The following is a 23,179-nucleotide window of genomic DNA, read 5'->3' on the forward strand; positions in this document are numbered from 1 at the left end:
TTTCTGTTTTGTATTAATAAAATCATAGTTCATTTTTGTATATCGTGTCTGCGTTTGGGTTCATCTTTAGTGTTCCTTTTTCGTTGTATACCGCACCGTGACACGCATTAGTAATATGCGCCTATAAACGGGAGGACAACGCGGGTTTGCTTATCACATAGTACATGAATGCGCAGCAGCACAAAAACGCTTTTAAATATGAAAGATTAAAGGATTGAATGTAAAAGATTATTATTGAGTCTCTTGGACATAAATGAGGACCAATTATGAGACATTAGAAGGCGCAAAGAGCTGCTTCACCTGTAGCCTGGTAAGTAAATAAATGCATTGCTTTAAATGCATCTGTTTTTAAATGTTTTTTTTTAAATACCTCACGGATTTATTGTATATGATGACTCTGTACCTGCGGATATGGTGAGATGAGAAACGTTTTTAAGTAATGCTTAAAAAAACTTTTAGTTTAAAAAAAACGGTGTCCAAGTGCTGAACCTTAAGGAGAGCCGTTTGTGAATTCGTTATCTCCTCTTTGTTACAAATAAAGTATTTTTAGAGTACAAATCTTATCTTACATACTTGTAAATTATTTTTTGATGATATTGGATAGCCATACATTTAAAGCAATCAAAAGCCTGCTTTTTTACTTCCATGACTAAAAGAAAACAGGTTTTAAAGGTTTTAATAAAAAATAACAATTTCAAAACAAGTGAAAACAACAAAATTATTTAACATTAATCTTAAACTGGTGATCTTCTTCCTCTGCTTAGTTTTTCAGTTTACAAGGTCCGTCATCTAAATAGGGATTAGACATAGCGCCAGCGCAACAGGCTTTTAAAGGGGATGAGAGCTAAGACTCTCATTGGTTTATTGCATGTTACGCCCAAAATACTCCCATTACAATAGGACCAACCCTTTTCGACACTGCGCTCGGCGCACAAACCATTTTTCCCGTCATCAAATTAGCAAAAGTGGATTCGAACACACCCATTTAGACGTTGCGCTGTGCGCTTTAGACAATGCGCTTAGATCGTTAAAATAGGGCCCAAAGACTTTTAAATGTTTAATGTTCACTTAACTTTGAACAAAATGTTGCCAGTAAAAAACATAAATTTAAATCTACGGTAAATTACAGGCAACCCAGCTGCAATATCTACGGAATTCTTTTTACAGTGTAGATCCCAACAGCCTCATCCTTGTTGATCCTCTGGATGGATCTGGAGAGGGGAGCAGGTGTAGTTGAAGACAGGACAGCTGCATTCTCGTAGAGCCTGAATATTTAACCCTCGTGTGGTGTTCATATTTCTGTTACTTAGACAATGTTTGTGGGTCTAGTGGACCCACTGTATTATTCGTATCTTTAAACCGATGCAGTCATACAAATTTATGTAATATTGTTTACAGATGATTACTTTAGCCTTATTGCAAGTAATATAGACAGAATTTATGGTTAATGTTTGTCATTTACCACTGGTAGATGCAGCCTGGTCTCACAAACAAAACGTACATATTTACACGTAAATTAAACAGTCCAATACGTATGTGCTTTTACGTATTTATAGTGCCTTTACGTATTATCTGGACGTAATTGCAGGATCGATACGTATCTAAATGTACGTAAAATGTCCTAAAATACGTACAGATTAAACGTGTTCTGACCAGTAGTTATCCAGTAACATTTGCTTATGAAGCCGCTTTTTTATGAAGCGCTTTTAATGCGCATTAGATTTAATACTCCGTTTAAAACACTTTGGCACTTTAATACTTACTTGCTACAGAGCATTATACACTTTACGATGTAATTCCTTTTTATTTAAAATAATGATCGGACAAAACCAGAACAGATCGCGTTCCCGACCGGACTCATTTCAGCGTTACAACAGATTTACAATTTCAGCGACGGTGTTGACATCTCTTCTCCAGGTGAGGAAATTTATTTACATTTTTAATTTATATGTCTGCTCTATTTTATTAAATATATTCTTAGTCAGTTGTTGGTTTTTGTTAGATAATAACTTGAGTGGTAAGTTAATCGAAAAAGTGCATCGACTGAATTGATACTAGGTTTTAACAGGTGATAGTCATTAAATGATTAGTGTTTAATATGATCAATCTAATATAAATTCATAATTATTTGACTTATTTGTTTTGTCTCTGTATTCTCAGATCAAACTAGCATAATATGCTGCATACCGATTCATATTATTCATCTGAACCGTTCTCTAACTGAATCCATAGAGCTGTTTGGACGGCCAGACCAACATCCAAAGGTCAGTATTTTTCTTGAACATCCAAACTTTTAAGCAGTTACGGTATTATTTTACTGAAACATTTAAGAAAAATATGTGAGATTGGTGGAACAAATATAATTTATTTATACATTTTCTATTTTATTATTTTTAAGATTACGACAGTTGTAATGATATTAATTATGATGTGCAAAACAAAGTGTCACGTTTTTGCAACAGAATGTTGAGTTTTAATGATACAAGCATATAGACAGTTTCACCAGCAACAATATGAACAAATGGCTTTTTGGACTGAACGGTAAACTCCCACATAGAAGCAATAACAAAAGTCCATGGTTTTATTGTGGTAAAAGTGTAGTAACCATGTTTTTTTGATGTATTGATTACTATCAGCAAAACCATGGTTTTACTACACTAACCATGGTTTAACTATGGTTTTTGAAAACCATGGTTGTCATAACCATGGTTATTTTGTGGTTACCATGGTTTTACTACAGTAACCATGGTTTTTGGTTTTAACAGTAGTAAAACCATGGTTAATTTTCGTAAGGGATTGTTACTGTGTAAAATGAATGTATACAATGTTAGCTACAGGTCCTTGAATTCTTGCCTGGCTGCCAAACCTCTTGGCACACCTGCGATCCATGCTCACCAATTAATTGTTTTACTTTTTTAAGCTTCTCCACGTGTACAACGGTAGCCATTTTGTCTATTTGTGTTGTCCAACATTTTATTTCCTTCACAAGCACATTTTTGAGGCTATAGTATCTATAATATCGGCACTTGTATTGTTTAGAATCTCTTTGTCTATAGAAGGCAAAACAGGATATGTTGTTGGCAAAATGAGAGTATGTGCTTTACATATGTCTTTATGTATTTATGTATTTAAATGTATCTGTAAACTCTCTGGTTTAAATTCTGTGTAAAGTTCCAATGCTGCAAGCTGCATATAAAAAACTAACCCCTGCCTGTTTAACCTTGCTCATTGTGATTACTCTGGACAAGTTATAATAATATGACACAAACACATCTGCATTCTGCACAGGACAGTTGAAGGTTTGACTGTTGTGTAGTTAATGTCCTCCTTTTAAAAGTGTGTGTACATTTTGGGAAATTATTTGTAGTCTGTCATTATACATTGGTATTGCATTTCATTTACTAACAATTATTTTGTAGGTCGCTACGAACTACCATTGCCCCATCTTCACTCTGTGCAATGTAGAGAAACATGGATACCAGGTGTGCTAGAAATGCAGAAGAGTGGCTACTGGCCTGCAACTGTAAACTTCTGTACCATTTATGATGAGAAAGTCTTTGTGTCCTTCGAAGACTTGAAAATGGCTGCTCCAGGATTGTCCCGTTTAGCATTCATAAGAATGCTTGACATGAAGACAGTGCACTATGGCAGAGTGAGTACTTTTCTCTCATACAGGTCAGCCATATAAAAGAACCTGCCTATTATTTTGTATCTCTAGCTCACACTAATGTTTTTTTTTTTTTGTCGTTGGGTATGTTTGTAAAAAGTCTAAATCTCCCAATATAACTTAAGGCCTAGTTGTGTCTTCATCTCTAAACCCTGTCTGGGAAACTGCCCCTATATCAATGAGTACGTTTACATGCACAAAATAAACGGATAACTATCAAAAATCTGCTTATTATAAAAAACTGTTTTTTATGCGTTTACATGTAAATCAATAAACCGGCTATGCAGACAACTGTGTTTACATGGGACTTGGAGATTTGTCAGGTTTCTCGCAGGTATTGACATCATCGCCTATAGCGCATAATATTCGATCAAAAAGTTGACGGCATATCTGTCTTAAGCTATATTGTTTTATCTCTTTTCGTGTCTCTAGAACCTGTAAATATAACATCAGTTTTTATTTTTGCAGATTCTCTGCTACTGCTTTACTAGAGCAGAGACATTTATGTGTTACTTTGCACTTTCTTTCGCGGCTGATGTTTATCTTTCACACGCGGAGACATGCGCACATGCACACAAAACCGTGAGAAAGCCTGTTAGGTGTTTACATGCTACGCAAAATTGGGTTAATGAGCAAAAAAGACTCAAAATATGTGCCAAACTATTTGCACACGATACCAAAAGGCAATCCTTATTTAGATTAATCTTTATTATTTCTGTTAAATGTTAAAGCATCAGGCTTTTGAAAGTGTTTGAATTACTAAAGTGTTTTAATTAGTTTATTTTCAGGCATTTTTTACAAAATGTCATCTCTTCACCTTCGTCTCTCTATCTCTTTATCTCTCTCTCTCTTACAAACTCGCTCGCTCGCTCGCACAAGCTCGCTCGCTCGCTCGCTCCCACAAACTCGCTCGCACAAACTCGCTCGCTCGCACATACTTTTGCCATTGTAACTAACCATATCACTGGTTTATTGGTTTGTATGTTTTAGACTCAGCTGAATCTAAAGAAAGACACGTCTCTTCACCTTCGTCTCTCTATCTCTTTATCTCTCTATCTCTTTATCTCTCTCTCTCTTACAAACTCGCTCGCACAAACTCGCTCACTCGCTCGCTCGCACAAACTCGCTCGCTCGCTCGCACAAACTCACTCGCACAAGCTCGCTCGCTCCCACAAACTCGCTCGCACAAACTCGCTCGCTCGCACAAACTCACTCCCTCGCTCGCACAAACTCGCTCGCACAAACTCGCTCGCTCGCTCCCACAAACTCGCTCGCTCGCACAAACTCGCTCGCTCGCACAAACTCACTCACTCACTCGCACAAACTCGCTCCCACAAACTCGCTCGCTCGCTCCCACAAACTCGCTCGCTCCCACAAACTCGCTCGCTCGCACAAACTCGCTCGCTCGCACAAACTCGCTCGCTCGCACAAACTCGCTCGCTCGCACAAACTCACTCGCTCGCACATACTTTTGCCATTGTAACTAACCATATCACTGGTTTATTGGTTTGTATGTTTTAGACTCAGCTGAATCTAAAGAAAGACACATCTCTTCACCTTCGTCTCTCTATCTCTTTATCTCTCTCTCTCTTACAAACTCGCTCGCACAAACTCGCTCACTCGCTCGCACAAACTCACTCGCACAAGCTCGCTCGCTCCCACAAACTCGCTCGCACAAACTCGCTCGCTCGCTCGCTCGCACAAACTCGCTCGCTCGCACAAACTCACTCACTCGCTCGCACAAACTCACTCGCTCGCTCGCACAAACTCGCTCGCACAAACTCGCTCGCACAAACTCGCTCGCTCGCTCGCACAAACTCGCTCGCTCGCACAAACTCGCTCGCTCGCACAAACTCGCTCGCTCGCACAAACTCGCTCGCTCGCACAAACTCGCTCGCTCGCACAAACTCGCTCGCTCGCACATACTCACTCGCTTGCACATACTTTTGCCATTGTAACTAACCATATCACTGGTTTATTGGTTTGTATGTTTTAGACTCAGCTGAATCTAAAGAAAGACACCGAAAGCCTACAAGAACCTACAATGAAAATGAACTGGTTGTAGATGATGGTCACAGATGTTCAGGAGTGGGCTCACACTAGTATGTAAAAGCTATAACATGTCTTTTCATATACATTTGCAAAAACAAGTGTGCTACAACTTGAAAATGCTATTTTTTTAATGATTGCAATTTTTGACACTTTTTACAGCAACTGTAGGAGACAGTGATGTTGCAATTCAGACAACAAGGAACACAATAGAAGAATTATCTTTGTGCATTAAACAACAGCAGCATCGTCTTTATAGACACACTGGTATGTTAAATATCTAGTAAAGAACTACTTGTTTGTTGTCTTCTGCATTATTACTCCTGCTGCTGTTACTGCAAAAAATTCCCAATTTTAATTCATTATGTTTTAGCCACAATCAAAGGACGGAATAAAATAAGAAGAAAAATCAATGAGGAGAAAAAGAAGCTTGCTTTTGCCATTGAACACCACAATGCCCTTGTTGACCCCACCCAGAAAAAGTATGTGAACCCTTTGGGCTTACTTGGATTTCTTCATAAATTGGTCGTAAAATGTGTTCTGATCTTCATCTAAGTCACAACAATAGAGAAACACAGTCTGCTTAAACTAATACCGCACAAGCATTATACGTTTTCATGTTTTTATTGAACACAAAATGTAAACATTCATAGTGCAGGGTGGAAAAAGTATGTGAACCTTTGGGTTTAATAACTGGTTGACCCTCCTTTGGCAGCAATAACCTCAACCAAACGTTTCCTATAGTTGCAGATCAGACCTGCACAACGGTCAGGAGAAATTTTGAACCATTCCTCTTTACAAAAGTGTTCCAGTTCAGCAATATTCTTGGGATGTCTGGTGTGAATCACTCTCTTGAGGTCATGCCACAGCATCTCAATCGGGTTGAGGTCAGGACTCTGACTGGGCCACTCCAGAAGGTGTATTTTCTTCTGTTGAAGCCATTCTTTTGTTGATTTACTTCTATGCTTTGGGTCATTGTCCTGTTGCATCGTTCATCCTCTGTTAAGCTTCAGTTGGCGGACAGATGGTCTTAAGTTTTCCTGCAAAATGTCTGATAAACTTTGAAATTCATTTTTCCATCGATGACAGTACACCGTCCAGGGCTTGAGGCAGCAAAGCAGCACCAAACCATGATGGCCCCTCCACCATATTTCACAGTTGGGATGAGGTTTTGATGTTGGTGTGCTTTGCCTTTTGTTCTCCACACATAGCGTTGTGTGTTCTATTCAAACAACTCAATTTTGGTTTCATCTGTCCACAGAATGTTTTGCCAGTAGTGCTGTGGAACATCCAGGTGCTCTTTTGCAAACTTCAAACGTGCTGCAATGTTTTTTTTTTTTTTTTTGGACAGCAGTGGCTTCCTCCATGGTGTCCTCCCATGATGTCCATTCTTGTTTAATGTTTTCCTTATTGTAGATTTGTCAACAAAAATGTTAGCATGTGCCAGAGATTTCTGTAAGTCTTTAGCTGACATTCTAGGATTCTTCTTTACCTCATTGAGCATCCTGTGCTGTGCTCTTGCAGTCATCTTTACAGGACGACCACGTCTAGGGAGTGTTGCAACAGTGCTGAACTTTCTCCATTTGTAGACAATCTGTCTTACCGTGGACACATGGACATCAAGGCTTTTAGATATACTTTTGTAGCCCTTTGCAGCTTTATGTAAATCAACAATTCTTGATCATAGGTCTTCTGAGAGCTCTTTTGTGCGAGGCATGGTTCACATCAGACAATGCTTCTTCAGAAAAGCCAACTCAAAACTGGTTTGTGTTTTTTATTGGACAGGGCAGCTTTAATCAACACATCCAATCTCATCACATTGATTGGACCCCAGGTTGGCTGACTCCTGGCTCCAATTAGCTTTTGGAGAAGTCATTAGCCTAGGGTTTCACATACTTTTTCCACCCTGCACTATGAATGTTTACATGTTGTGTTCAATAAAAACATGAAAACGTATAATATTTGTGTGGTATTAGTTTAAGCAGACTGTGTTTCTCTATTGTTGTGACTTTGATGAAGATCAGAACACATTTTTTGACCAATTTATGAAGAAATCCAAGTAAGCCCAAAGGGTTCACATACTTTTTCTTTCAACTGTATATGTAACCATGTATTCATATTCGCCAGATGCCACATGAAATTAACCCTTATTTTCATTTGTGTTTGTTTTACAGTTAACCCCTGGGGCCTATACCATGAAGCTGGTTTAGCTGGTTAACCAGCTTTGTTTAGGATTAGTTTGTGCAAATCCTGGGTTTTGGGTACCATGAAAATAGCTTTTACCAACAAGGCCTGCACATTGGCTTGGTTTTGTCAACCTGAAACTAATCCTGTAACCCTGAGTTTGTTTAACCATTTTCATGGTACGGGCCCCTGGAATCTTCCAGATGATGGGATTCAAGGACTTCAATGTGTGTTGAAGAGAAAATTACATCAGTTAAGAGCTCACCAGGGCACTGTAAAAACAAGTTATCAGACAATAGACATCATAAACGAACATATTACTGTTGAAGAATGTAAATATCCCAGCTGGCAATAAGACTCAGAAGCCCTTTATTCAAGCAGTGCTGATCTGAGCTCTGATGAAGATGATACATGTCTGCTGTAGTTATTTACTGAATACGTTGCAGTTTTTTTTCTTTCACTTTATCTATTACTCTTCTTTCTCCATCAGTCTTCTCTTTTTTTTAGTTTTTCGCTCTGATTGCATGTGTGCTTGCCTTATACCATGGGAGATGAAATATTAACTTTTTAATAAAGGATGGATTAAAATGTTAATTTGGGTTTTTCTGATGGGATTTACAGACATATATCCTGTGCATTTTTACAGACATGTCCTACAGTGGATTGCTGGGATTGGGGGCTGTAAGAGTAGTTTTGAGAAATGTTTCTATTTTGTGTGCAACAGAAGATTATTTCCAAATCTAAACAGTGATAAATAAAAAGTAATTATATGTACTCGTTGTTACTTGCTGTATTCTTTAAAAAAATGCTTTAAATTGTAAATTCATATAAATAATGTACATGCATGCGTGTACACTATTACTAAAGTGTAAATTGGGAGACAAACATTACAATGTTCAATTCTTTGTGACATTAATAAATAAATTACAAACAAGGATTTAATTTTTGATGGGCAAATACTTGAATAGGTCACCATTACAGTGCTTATAGTTTTAATAACAAAGTTTGGGATAAACACGTTTAAATACCCTTACGAAAATTAACCATGGTTTTACTACAGTTAAAACAAAAAAAACATGGTTAGTGTAGTAAAACCATAGGCTACACTAAAATACACCAAAAAACCATGGTTACTACACTTTTACCACAATAAAACCATGGTTAATTTTCGTAAGGGTAAATCTAAATCATGTATTGCGTGTTTCCAGTGACCAGCATGGATACGAAGCCTCCGGAGTTCGCATATGCAGGCTGCATACGTCATCAAGCCTTGTTTAAGTTTACTATTACATTCGCAATGTATTTATTTTTTTTAAGAAATACGATGATACATTTCATGTAGGCTACCGTTTTGATTTTTGCCTACTTGTTTTGTTTTTTTTTCCCTTCTTTTTTCTCTTCTCTTCCGTTCAGATGACTAGATGTAACGTGTTAATACACGTTGTGTTACTTGTATTTCATATATGACATTTCTGAGTAAAAGCATATTACAACATTTTACGACGTAAATGCCTGCAAATGCGACCTCCGGAGGGTTCAGCCTTCGGATTAGGAAACGGCCGCCGTCGACCCTACGTGCCTTGATAGTTTTCAGCATCCCTCCACAACTGTTACACTCGTCACTTGCCTAACCAGAATATGAGGGGAGTGCTTTGGGTTCGGACCGAATACCGAGCTCGGAGCCCTTTCCTTGGGGCGTGTGTGCTCCGGGTTCGGGTCAAATATCAAGCTCAGAGCCCTCTCTTCGGATAGCAAGCCGAAAACGCATACCATGTATCATATGTTGCGTATAACTTAAACAAGCATGCTTAGGGAGAATCATTTTCACACCCCTGCTGAAAAAAACAGCATCAAACCAGCATGGACCAGCATGGGAATTATGCTGGTCTATGCTGGTTTAGCTGGTGGTCACCAGCATACCAGCACCAAAACACAAATATGCTGGTATGACCAGCATGGGATGCTGGGGCTAATGCTGGTTTAGCTGGTACTAATGCTGGTTTGATGCTGGTTTAGCTGGTGCTGATGCTGGTTTAGCTGGTGCTAATGCTGGTGGTGATGCTGGTTTAGCTGGTGTTCACTAGCAAACCAGCACCAAAACACAATGCTGGTCTTGCTGGTATGCTGTTTTTTTCAGCAGGGACATGAAATAATACAGCTGATTTCTGACCCGGCCACTGTCTTTGTAAAGCATCTCCATTAGACATCACAGTGCTCACCTCTTGCAATGTCTAAAATCTTTGTCAAAAATTGACATGAAGGTGACATGTTAAGGACAAGTATGGTAATACTTGTATCATCTGTGTACAGCAACTGGATGGATTAAATGCAAAGTAGTTAGCCTTGCTGAAAAAAAAAGGTTACCAGCACCAAAACACAACATATGCTGGCCTTGCTGGTATGCTGGTGACCACCAGCTAAACCAGCATAGACCAGCATAATTCCCATGCTAGTCCATGCTGATTTGTTGCTGTTTTTTCAGCAGGGAACACACACACGCGCACATTTTGGTTTTTCCATGTTTTGTGGGGAAATTCCATAGACGTAGCCTAATGGTTTTTATACTGTACAAACTGTATATTCTACTCCCAAACAATAACCCCAACCATCACAGAAAACTTTCTGCTACCTTAGATTTTCAAGAAACATGACTCTTTTTGATTGATATGCTTGTTTCCTCATGGGGACCTCAAAATGTCTCCACAAGGTCAAAAAAATACTGGCATTCCTATCTTTGTACGGACAATTGGTCCCCACAACGTGATAAATACCAGGTACACACATACACTTCAAGCCACCCCTGGAGCTGTGGCCAGCCATAAAGGTTATATGTTTCTCCATAGAAGTGCATGTATGGACCCAGAGACTGTAAGTAACACTGACTTTATAAAGAAGTAGTTTACCACATCTTTGTGCACTGTACAGGCTTTTTAAAAGACATTTGGAGAAGTGTGTACGGGCAGTCATAGCCTAGTGATTAGAGAGTTGGGCTTGTAACCCCCATGAGAGTTGCTGGTTTGATTCTCAGGTCTGGCAGGTTGCGACTGTGGTGCCCTTGAGCAAGGCACCTGTGATTGCTCCTGGTGTGCCCACTGCTTTGGGTGTGTGTGTTCAGTACTTGCAGTGCATCTGTTCACTACTCACTGTGATGGGTTAAATGCAGGGGTCACATTTCAGGTTTGTGTTGCATACTTGACAAGCATGTCACACATTCCTTCACTTTATGTAGGTATCAATGTTTATCCAGATTTAAGGACCAAATTTACTGTTGGACCAGTGTTACTTTCCGTTTCTGTAAGAACAGAGATGTTTCTTGACATAAATACTTGGACTAAGGATTAGGAATAGTTACAGACTTTTACAGGTAAACCATTGCATGCTGTTACTTGTACAAACTCTTAAAGAGTTTTTGACATTTATTTGAGTGAAATGTACCATCTTGAATGCCCTTATGGTCTATATGATACACATCCTCTGTTGTGGACCTTCCAGTGGTAAAATTGTGCATATACTAAAATGCTCACGTAAGAACTGACATTAAATTACAATTAAATTCAATTTCATTATGATTTGAATTCTGACGATGACACAGAAATACAGAAGGTAAATGTTATAGAATGTCTGCAAAAGACTACAGTTTTTGTCTAATTACCACAAAAAAACATTTTTCTTAACTATGTAGAAAAGTTACTGATAGTAGCACTACAAAATGGTCATGCTGTTAATGTTATTCACAATTTATGAGATACCTTTATAAAAAACAATAGTAAAGTAGTATATTTAATAATAACTATTGAATGCAATATTGTAAATATAAAAATATTATGTAAAAGGAAACAAATAATAATACATTTTATATCAATTTTTCTATAGTTATAATCACAATATACAATATGTTCTATATACCCCGTCTGTGTATAACATATATAAACTGCTATACTTATTTTTAACTAGCACAGTTCTTTGATAAATATGCATTAGAGTTGGGTACATATGAGGCAAGGACTCATGCAGTGTGCAGATTCATGTTTATTGAACAACAAAAGATCATCAAAACTCTCAACAATGTTAATTTCTTCGTCAGTGTTTGAGAGGACTCAGGCAATACAGGGCTGGCAAAACGTCAAGGGTCAGGATTCCTGCAGGGAACCACAGAGGAGAAAAACAGACAGAGGACAAAACATAGGAAAACAAAAGGGTAACAGAGAACAGAGCGGGGGGACAAATTAACAAATACTATAAGAGGGAGCAGTCAAGATAAAAATAACTGTACATGGCCAATAGATACACAGATCAATAAACATAGTTAAATGTTTTCAAATGTCTGTATAGAAAAACATAAAACAATATAAAATATGAATGGCTAACATACATTTAAGGGTTTAGTGCAGTAAGCTTTTGAAAAAAAACATTACTTTATTCATCCGAATGAAGCTCCCATGTGTCCTTCCACTTTACTCCACTGAAAAACAATATAAGTTTAAAATATAAATATAAAAAAGTACATTGTTTTTTTCACCCTAACTGACATTTATTAAAAAAGATGCAAGTAACACTGTAGAATTTAAGTAGCAAAATATTAGAAGACAGAGAGAATAAAAATTAAACAAACTTATGTAAAACTGTGACAATGTATATGTTTATTATTTATATTATATTTATAATAATATTTTATATTTACAAACTAATATAAAAAATACATACCAGCCAGAGCAAGGCTGCCAGCGAAACCTTTGTTTGTTTATTCCCTTGAAAATAAGCAAATAATACGTTTTATTTTCGACATTTTAACCATTTCTTTTAACAAAGAAATTTATCACAAAGCTCTCTGATCCTGCACAGAAATTTAAATTCAAGCCAAATAAAAACTCAATGTTACTTACATTTTTTGCTTTTCTCGTTCCCATGGTTTTTTACATATGGAAAGTGTTCTTTGAGTAAATGCACAGGACAGTCTAATAGGAAGAGAGCATAAACAATCATATTACTATTTGAGAAGGACTGAGGCTTTAAACAACACAATGCCGGATGTAGGATAGAAAATAAAAGGCATATACAGTGTGGATGCAGAAAGATGACAATGGATCTCTTTTCCTACTAAAAAAATCTAACACTCCTGTTCAGCAGCATAAGGCCTGGTGTGCATGTTGGTACTAACATAGGATGATAGTTACTAAAACTAGTATGTGTTAGCTTTTGAATGCTGTAATAATGCCAGCATGTCCAAAATAAAATTCACATGTCACATCTCTTATTTTTTTTAAATAGTTGAAAAGACCAAAACAATCTTATAACAGTTCAGTGTACATATGGCCAAACTACTTTAATTGGTTACCACTAAATGTTTTTCATTTTGCAAACCACATTCTTTTTGCCCGATGTGTTCATAGATTTTTTGATGTGTCTATAGATTCAGTAAACATGAATGTGTTAAATATTGTAATAAGCAAGCAAAAATTCATTCAGGGAATTACCTTTAATCTTGTACCGAAATTTGTTTGTTTGTGAGACAGACAGATGAGGGTCATTTTCTGCTGCAGAAGAGGTTTGTACAGCAGCACTGGAGTCTTTTGGACCTAAAGAAAGTGTAAAGTGATTAGATAGACAGAATATGCTGACTGAATGATGAATGGACAGACAGATGGACAGGTCTAGGGAGGATGTATGGAAGAAAGGGAGGGAGAATATATGGATGAGAGGATGTATGGAAGAAAGGGAGGGAGAATATATGGATGAGAGGATGTATGAATTTATGGATGGACAGATAGAGAGTTGGTAGTATAAGTGTTACCTTTAAGTGATTGTGAGACAGGCAGATGAGGGTCATTGGCTGCTGCAGAAGAGGTTGTACAGCAGCACTGGAGTCTTTTGGACCTAAAGAAAGTGTAAAGTGATTAGATAGACAGAATATGCTGACTGAATGATGAATGGACAGACAGACAGATGGACAGGTCTAGGTAGGACGTATGGATGGATGGTAGGGAGGATGTATGGATGAAAGAATGGACAGATAGAGAGTTGGTAGTATAAGTGTTACCTTTAAGTGATTGTGAGACAGACAGATGAGTGACATTGGCTGCTGCAGAAGAGGTTGTACAGCAGCACTGGAGTCTTTTGGACCTAAAGAAAGTGTAAAATGACAGATTAGAAAGACAGAAACTTGCAGACTGGATGATGAATGGACAGACAGACAGACAGACAGACAGACAGATTAGATAGACAGGTCTAGGGAGGATGTATGGAAGAATGGGAGGGAGAATATATGGATGAGAGGATGTATGAATTTATGGATGGACAGATAGAGAGTTGGTAGTATAAGTGTTACCTTTAAGTGATTGTGAGACAGGCAGATGAGGGTCATTGGCTGCTGCAGAAGAGGTTTGTACAGCAGCACTGGAGTCTTTTGGACCTAAAGAAAGTGTAAAATGACAGATTAGATAGACAGAAACTTGCAGACTGGATGATGAATGGATAGATAGATAGACAGACAGACAGACAGACAGACAGACAAGATAGACAGAAACTTGCAGACTGAATAATGAATGGACAGACAGACAGACAGACTAGATAGACAGGTCTAGGGAGGATGTATGGAAGAATGGGAGGGAGAATATATGGATGAGAGGATGTATGAATTTATGGATGGACAGATAGAGAGTTGGTAGTATAAGTGTTACCTTTAAGTGATTGTGAGACAGGCAGATGAGGGTCATTGGCTGCTGCAGAAGAGGTTTGTACAGCAGCACTGGAGTCTTTTGGACCTAAAGAAAGTGTAAAAGGACAGATTAGAAAGACAGAAACTTGCAGACTGGATGATGAATGGACAAACAGACAGACAGACAGACAGATTAGATAGACAGGTCTAGGGAGGATGTATGGAAGAATGGGAGGGAGAATGTATCGATGAGAGGATGTATGAATTTATGGATGGACAGATAGAGAGTTGGTAGTATAAGGGCTCAGTCACACCAAAAGCGCTTTAAACGCTTGCAAACGCAAGGCGTGACGCACTGCCTTTTTTAAAAAAGAGCAGTGCGGCGCGGCTTTTCATATTGCTAAGCAACCACCGCCTCAGCTGTCTTGTCAATCAAATATTGAAGCGTGAGCGCTTTTTTGCTGTTAACTGTCATATTAGCAAAAACTTTAAAAAGAGGACGCTTGCTCTGACCTTGTTTGAGGGTGAGAGGTGCACAAACACGAAGGAGAGAGTGAGCGAGTGGAGTCCGGTTCTTCAAAGCAACTGTAAACTTCCCTCACCACAACGTAAGGCCCGCCTCTCCCCTCATTCGATTGGACAATGGAAGACGCGAATGACGTCAGGCGCTTCTCCGCTCTCAGCGCTCCTTCAAAAACACGTGCGCGGCAGGCGGCAGAAAACCGCAAGGCGCTCGGCGCGCATAAACAGCGCGCAAACGCGCCCTGCCCATAGAATATCATTCAAAAAAGGCGCCTGCAACTGCCATAAACACTTTTGGTGTGACTGAGCCCTAAGTGTTACCTTTAAGTGATTGTGAGACAGGCAGATGAGGGTCATTGGCTGCTGCAGAAGAGGTTTGTACAGCAGCACTGGAGTCTTTTGGACCTAAAGAAAGTGTAAAATGACAGATTAGATAGACAGAAACATGCTGACTGAATGATGAATGGACAGACAGATGGACAGGTAGGTAGGACGTATGGATGGATGGTAGGGAGGGAGGATGTATGGATGGGAGGATGGACAAATAGAGAGTTGGTAGTATAACGCTGGTTTCACACCGCAAGCGTGAGCAGCGCATGCTCGCGTGGCAGGACCGTCGCTGAAGCAGCAGTGCTGCGATCATTTCAGCATCGGCTCTATTTTTGCTGTGCTGCTCACGCTCAATTAAAGTGACAGTGCGTTGTTTATGTTTTAAATGGTCATGGATCGACGTAAAAAAGTGTAATTTTACTATAAAATCATAAATGTGACGCCAAGTGTGTTTCAAACAGTCATGACTTTGAGCAACTTAAAAGAAAGCAATGAAATATTTAAAGAGGCCCTTCCACATAAAACCGTTTTTACTTGTATTTTTTGATATGTGTAAGGTCCATATGTGTTTGTGTTGTGTCGTGAATGTGAAAATTAACTTCCACCTCCTTTGTCAGCTCTAGCCACTGAAAAAAAATAAGCGGAGAAATCAGGTCAGTTTGAAAAGCTTATCAGTGTGACGTGGAACTGATCGAGGTCATTAATATTCATGAGCTCTTCAACTTGAGACCGCGCCCACATATTACGTGTAGTTGAGTTTGTTTTCATAACAAGTTACAGCAAGCAAGGATGGCTAAACGTCAACCGTACCGTATTCGGGCCATTGTTTTTCGTCGAGAGACATCATTCCTATTAAACGAGGGAATCATAACAGTTGCTACATGTTTGGATGTTCAGAAGAACGCTGGATGTGAAGAGAGACTGCGATTAAAAAGCAATGCTCCTCCATCAATATTGGATCCGGACAGAATGGCGCAGCTTATGTGAGTAAAACATTAGTACTATGTGTCACTGTGGCGGCCGGTGTTTTCTCTTCCGAGGGACGCGAATTCATGCTGCACACGCTTTGAAAGGGTTTATAATAAAAGACACGCGTGTTAGTGTGAGTAAAACACTTTAGTACTATGTGTCACTATCAGTTGCGGCCAGGATTTCTCTTCAGAGGGACGCGATTCACGCGAATTCATGATGCACACGCATTGAATGTGATAAAAAACACATGTGTGTGTTTGTGCCTTCGTTACACGCGCGTCGAAAAGACGTGTGTGTGTGTGTGTGTGTGTGTGTGCTGCTACACGCGCATCGAAAGGGTTTACGATAAAAGACACGTGTTTTTTTTGTGCGTGGGTTTACGATAAAAGACACGCGTGTGTGTGTCAAAAGGGTTTATGATAAAATATGCGTGTGTAAGAAAGACACTGTGTCTTAAGACACTCACTTAACATTAAACTGATTACACATGAGATTAAATTGAAAGTTAGTTTGAACGATAAACTGTTATCCAATCATAGCAGTGGGCGTTTACATCCAAGTCGTCAAAGCAGCCCGCCCATTAAAACGGATCACTTCTCTAACCAGCCTCAAAATCAGGGTACAAAATGGCCTATTACTTATTGCTTTTGATGTTTTTGGATGTAAAAACCATGCAAATGTCATGAGTAGACCTCAGACAACAGTCTAAAACAATAAAAATGACAGAGGAAGGGCACCTTTAAAAACACCAGAAGATCGCTGTCATTCACTGTCTGCCCAGCACTAAATGAGTCCTCATCTATAATCTTCAGAGAAATAGATACATCTATAAATCTATGCTTAAACTGTTGAAGGGAAACACGATCGACTACTTCATGCTGTCAATCACTGAGTGATTTTTTTATTTTATCGTAAAACTTCAGAGAAACAGATTTAATAAGGTGCCATGGGCTTTTTATGTCTATAATAGTGTATCTATATCTGTCATTACACGGACCAGAACAGCACGAAAACAATGTGGGTTAAACAAATCACAGTTACATAAATTACACTGACCATCAAAAAGCATCTTGAAGAGGTTTTGCTGATTAATGCATGTAAAATAAAGTAATGAGAAGTTGAGATTTTTATACTGTTATTAAACTGCACAGTATGTGCTGCAAACGCAGCCGTTGTGAAAGCACAATGGACACGCGCAGCAAACGCTCTCCTCACGAACTGCTCACGCTACGGATACGCGCTGCTCATGCTTGCGGTGTGAAACCGGCGTAAGTGTTACCTTTAAGTGATTGTGAGACAGACAGATGAGGGTCATTGGCTGCAGCAGAAGAGGTTTGTACAGCAGCACTGGAGTCTTTTGGACCTAAAGAAAGTGTAAAGTGATTAGATAGACAGAAACTTGCAGACTGAATAATGAATGGACAGACAGATGGACAGGTCTAGGTAGGACGTATGGATGGATGGTAGGGAGGATGTACGGATGAAAGAATGGACAGATAGAGAGTTAGTAGTATAAGTGTTACCTTTAAGTGATTGTGAGACAGGCAGAGGAGGGACATTGGCTGCTGCAGAAGAGGTTTGTACAGCAGCACTGCAGTCCTCTGCTGTGAAATAGGTAATGTATGTGACAAGAAAGATTTCTGGAATAATTTAAAAAACAAACAGTGGTTACAAACACACATGCTAACGTATAGAGACACATATAAACATTCAGACACAATAAAGGGCAACTTCACCATTGGAATGTATTAGGCAAGGCAAGGCATTGGGATGTATTAAATAATGACCTACCAAAACATGTACACCCAGAATTTACAAGTTTACAGAAATTATTTGCAACTTTCCATTGCTCATTTATTTTTTGTTTGGCAACTTGTATTGCTTTTTTCATTTCTTGCTTTTGTCTGCAGTGTTTGCAGGTTTTGCAAGCCACAGAAATTTGGACATTGTATGATTTACATTTTTTGAAAGTTGATCCAGGCATCCTGTGACACACGCATGAGAACACCTGTAAAAATCATTCAATGCAATGTTATATTGTTATGCTTCTACAAAATAGCATAGATCAATACAATTTTCATGCTGATTAACGTTGCTGGTGTGGTGCTGTTTTAAGGTTACTTCAATAACTTAAATTAAACATGTTAAAGCTGGTCCAAGCCGTTTCAAGATGGTAAGGAGCTATACGAGTTAAGTGAGCTTTTTCAAGTGTATTATGAACTGGTGGATTAAATATCTTACATTTACACAGTACAGTACTTAGTGTAAGGAATAACATTAGCACATGCTGCAGACACTTTAATACATTATACAATTTGAAAGATTTTCGCGTTAAACGAGAAACTACATGTGACCATGCAACTATACACATACTAAAATTATAGTTTACTTTGAATGCAATATCACCTAACAAATAATATAAATAAGAAAACTGTTGGATGGATGGATGGATGGATGGATGAATTGCTTACCGCTATATTTCTTTGCACAGCACACAGTGCGCAGGAGATGCAAAAGGAGAAATGCCGTAACACCGGAAGTTGTCCAAGCAAAGCGAAGGGGAAAAATGCGTACCTGATAACATAAGTTAAATATTATACAACCCCCAAACATACATGCAGATTTCTCTACTAAAGTTCCATAACGAACCTTAACTAACCATTTTTATATATGTTATTCCTTATTGCATATGACAATATTGTATGTCTAACTTACTAATGTTCTGTAAAAAACATGATTTACTACAAGTGATTATTAAAAATTATGCTACAACGCGAGAGTGTGAAACTAACGTCATGCATATTGCATGAAAGAATCTACTTAGTTTATTGTTTGCTTAAAGCGTTAAAATCGTGATAAGGAGAATTATATCAACACATCTCAAATAAAAACGCGAAATGTCCGAGTATCCCAGTAACGTAGGAGGCGGTACGTCAAGTCTGTTATCCATTGGGCTGCCAACTCGCGTACGTGTCGCTATATAGTCTTTCATTTTTCCAAAAACTGTTGTTTTGCGATAACAGCTTTTCCCATTAGATAACACTTTCTATTTAATTCAGTGTACATAAAGATTTCAACGTTCAGACAAAAAATTGAACAGGGGGGCATAAAAACCAGTAACTCCAGCAGAGAACTATCCTTCCGGCGCAGCCTGACGTCATCTCACATTCTCTATACGTAAGCATTTATACGTAATTATTGTGAAAAAACGTAGGAGTTTTACGTTTTTGAAGCCGTAATACGTGTATATTGTACGTATAGGCATCTATTTAAACGTTTCATGCATACGTTTGCAATAGACACATTTTACGTACAAATAGATACGTATTTTCATGAGATCACGTTGGGTAGATGACTATTTATAGATTAAAGTGCTATTCGTTTTTGTGATAATATGAAATAAGAGAAGAAAATTCTATTCTCCTCCAGATGTTTATGTAAAATAATTATTTTCATCACTTTTTTATCTCAAATAAGTTTTTCATCACTTTTATGTTTTATTCTTTGAACTTAGTTTGAAATTGTACACATTTGTGTCCGTCTACAGAGCACAAGCCCCATCTGAAAAGATGCGGTATCATAACACATTATCTACACTGAACACATAATCTGTTCATGCCGGCCTAGACAATACAAAAGAAGCAGATTTTTACTGTGTAGCTGTGTTGCATATGCATTTCTTGCATTTTATAGACGTATACTGTGTCTTCCTGTCCATCTTATGTCCACACACACTGCAGTACAATGTGTTGCTTTTGGCTACAACCTAAAATTATGAAAATGCTTAGATATGAAATTTTACTTTCTCTATTTCTCTCTCACACACACACACACACACACACACACACACACACACACACACACACACACACACACACATGATTCAGCTTTATATAAATGTTTTAAGTTTTGATATAAATGAATTTCTTTATTGTTGCAGTATAGAGCCACACCCAGAAAGAATTGATTTCAGACAGATGGTCATATCCAGATAAACTGTAACACTTTGAGACACAACAATGCTCTCTAACATTTTAAACAACTCATAAAATGAAACGAGGTGAAAATAATCAACCTGACTTTCATTTGTATTAACTAGGTAACTTTGTATGTTTGGATTAATAGAATAGAAAAGTAAGTAAATGTAAACCTTAGTAATGCAAAAAGACAAAACTGTTTCTAACCGAGTGATAGTTTTTAAACTAGATTTCATGAGAAAAACACTTTCAATGTAAAAAAACAACAACACTTTCAATGTTAAATGAGATTAAATGAAGTTTTCAGTCTCATTTATGTTTTTAGAAAGAAAGAAGAGTATACTCTTATTATATGTAAACCTTTATTATTCTCTTGAGGACTTTAAGGAGAAACATCTCAAAGTCGAAAAATGACAACTTAAATCTCCAATAATCTTGGCTAAACTTCCTCAGGCTATTAGCAGCTAAAAACTCTTTTCCCTCCAAGTGCGTGCCTGTGTGTGTGCGACATAAAAGTCTTGTGTGTGTGTGCGTGTGCGTGTGTTTGTGTGTGTGTGTGTGTGTGTGTGTGTGTGTTTTCACAGGAGTACAAGTGAGTTTGGCCATGACCGTTACCATCCCACAGAAAGAATATAAGGTTGCCCGAGGAGACGATGCAACTTTGACGTGTACATTTACAATTCCAGCGACGGGAGTTTCTTCCCCTATTGTGCAATGGACAGCAATTTCAAACTCGCCGGACGTTGCTGATGTAAGAAATCAGACAAATGTGTATTGTCACAAAGCAGCTTTATAGAAAAAATTCAGTACATGAAAATGATTAACATTGCTAAAAACATGCAAAAGTATCACCCTGCCTGTGAGCAAACCAAAAGACCATGAACTAATATGTTAGTTAGGAAGAGCTCAACCCAAAATTCATCTGAACTACACCAAACTAAGCATCTTCACTCATATAAGACCAATATCTGATTGTGTGCTTTGTTTTTTTGCATCTATGTTTCAACACAAGACAGCAGAAAATCATAAAGACTTGGGCTGCTAGTCAGGTCAACCACTTACTGTAGCCACCGCCTAACAATGCCCAACATCCCAATAATACATCGAGTTATCAATGAAGAAATATAAAATGATTGTGTGATTTATGATGAATTTTTCCCCTGTTTTTTTAGTGAAAACATTCATCTCTATTTAGCCGTCTACAGTACATGTGACCACAGCTATACAGCGCCCCTTTGCGTTTCCTAAAGTTTAATAAGATTACATACAAAGTATAAATAATTCAATGTGAAAATGCAGTATTTGAATGTTTTGTTGGTTTTCCCCTTTACTTTTATAGAGCATCATTGCCACATATTTCAGCACTGATAAAGTTACAATCAGCAAGAAATATAAAGGCCGGGTGAGTTTGGAATCCAATATCCAAAAAGGATTCACCAACCTGAAGCTCAGCGCCGTCACCAGCCTTGACATGCGGGGTTATGAGTGCAAAGTTCAGGATCCGGATAATGAAGAGGGCGGACAGTCGGCCAAGACTAAACTTACAGTCTTGGGTAATGATATGACTTTCATGAACTCTCATCTAATTTTTTTGAAAAGTGTTAAATATGACACAGATTTTACTGCAAATGTCCATCCATGTGGTGAAAAAAATCTCTATAATCAAACACCGTGTGATTATCTACCTTGTGACAGTGGCTCCATCAACGCCTCTCTGTAAAGTTGTTGGTGTAGCAGAGTACGGTCAGAACATAAACCTCACGTGTTTCTCTGAAGAGGGGACGCCAACACCCACCTACAAGTGGCAAAACTTTGATGTCAATAATGTCCCTCGACAAAACCCACTCAAGACTACTGACCGTACGTTGTGTTTTGTGTGTGTGTGTATGAACGTTTAATTATGTTTAAATGTTAAAACGTGCATCATCAACAGATCTATCTTGATCTCTTATTAGAAAATGGAATCTTGTCACTCTACAATATTTCCAAAGACACTTCTGGTTACTTCCTCTGCACGTCCACCAATGAACTCAGATCGGCAAAGTGTAACATCACCCTGTCCGTCATGCCGCGTAAGAAAAGCACTCATGAGTTTTTCACACTTCGTTTCGAGGGATATGTATCCCTACGCCTTGGCCTTAGCCCTTGATCAAACTGAGAATTGAGACACCACTTCGCCTCACATGAACGCGCAAAACCGAGGTGAAGGGGGAAGGGGTAAGACAGAGAAATGAGACGCACGCTAAGTCACCATTTTTGATGTCACTAGTCAATATTCAATTAATCAATATTGGTAGTTTTCCCATCTCCAGACAATACCGCTAAATACAGCACAGGCAAGTTATCCCCTGGGCCTATGGCATTCTGTGCAGGTGCCCTTACCTGTATGTGTTGTGTCAGCCATTAGAGGACAGGTTCCAGAGGAAGGAGGACTTTATAAATGGTTTGAATACCCCCATTTTGTGACAATCAATAAACAATCACAAATTGTCTTACTGTATAAAAACTTGTTTATGAAGTTTAGATATATACCAAGCAGATCTGCATTTGTAATTCGATTTGGTTTTATTTATGTAGCACCGAAAGAAAGATATACAATCTGACCCATTTAAAAACATTTAACAATTTTTCAGTATCTTTCCCAACATATGTGCGGGTATCATATTAACATGTTGAAGTGTTTTAAATTGTGAATGCTGTGATTAATAGATCCCAACAGCCTCATCCTTGTTGATCCTCTGGATGGATCTGGAGAGGGGAGCAGGTGTAGTGGAAGACAGGACAGTGCTGCATTCTCGTAGAGCCTGAATATTTAAATAGATT

At 38.4% G+C, this 23,179-nt stretch overlaps 2 protein-coding genes across 4 annotated transcripts in view; one reads left to right on the forward strand and one right to left on the reverse strand.

Annotated features, from left to right (window-relative positions):
- LOC141350095 (uncharacterized) overlaps positions 1–22,848 on the forward strand; it is a 33,614-nt gene extending 10,766 nt beyond the window's left edge. The window contains exons 7-10 of the mRNA XM_073854583.1: positions 20,941–21,107; positions 21,696–21,909; positions 22,052–22,216; positions 22,312–22,848. Coding sequence (XP_073710684.1) covers positions 20,941–21,107; positions 21,696–21,909; positions 22,052–22,216; positions 22,312–22,505 — 740 coding nt within the window. The 3' untranslated portion in view covers positions 22,506–22,848. The remainder of the gene's footprint in view (positions 1–20,940; positions 21,108–21,695; positions 21,910–22,051; positions 22,217–22,311) is intronic.
- LOC141350048 (uncharacterized) lies at positions 11,912–19,724 on the reverse strand. 3 transcript variants are annotated; one of them, XR_012357968.1, is made up of 11 exons: positions 18,851–19,724; positions 17,903–18,387; positions 17,659–17,742; positions 14,578–15,482; positions 14,226–14,309; positions 13,938–14,020; positions 13,375–13,476; positions 12,784–12,855; positions 12,605–12,648; positions 12,316–12,362; positions 11,912–12,039 (listed from the first exon to the last, which is right to left on the reverse strand). XR_012357968.1 is itself a non-coding variant. In XM_073854284.1 (11 exons), exons 5-10 carry the CDS (start codon positions 15,335–15,337, stop codon positions 12,317–12,319), a joined length of 627 nt encoding a protein of 208 aa, XP_073710385.1. In that variant the 5' UTR covers positions 15,338–15,482; positions 17,659–17,742; positions 17,903–18,387; positions 18,851–18,953; positions 19,039–19,724; the 3' UTR covers positions 11,912–12,039; position 12,316. The 3 variants fall into 3 exon arrangements, 1 of the variants encoding a protein (XP_073710385.1); XM_073854284.1 differs by lacking the exons at positions 12,784–12,855; positions 14,226–14,309 and adding an exon at positions 13,692–13,774 and having other exon boundaries at positions 15,069–15,482; positions 18,851–18,953; positions 19,039–19,724; XR_012357969.1 differs by lacking the exons at positions 11,912–12,039; positions 12,316–12,362; positions 12,605–12,648; positions 12,784–12,855 and adding an exon at positions 13,692–13,774 and having other exon boundaries at positions 13,370–13,476.
- Positions 22,849–23,179: the final 331 nt, after the last annotated feature.

Source organism: Misgurnus anguillicaudatus, chromosome 16 (genome assembly GCF_027580225.2).
Source record: "Misgurnus anguillicaudatus chromosome 16, ASM2758022v2, whole genome shotgun sequence".
NCBI lineage: Eukaryota > Metazoa > Chordata > Actinopteri > Cypriniformes > Cobitidae > Misgurnus > Misgurnus anguillicaudatus.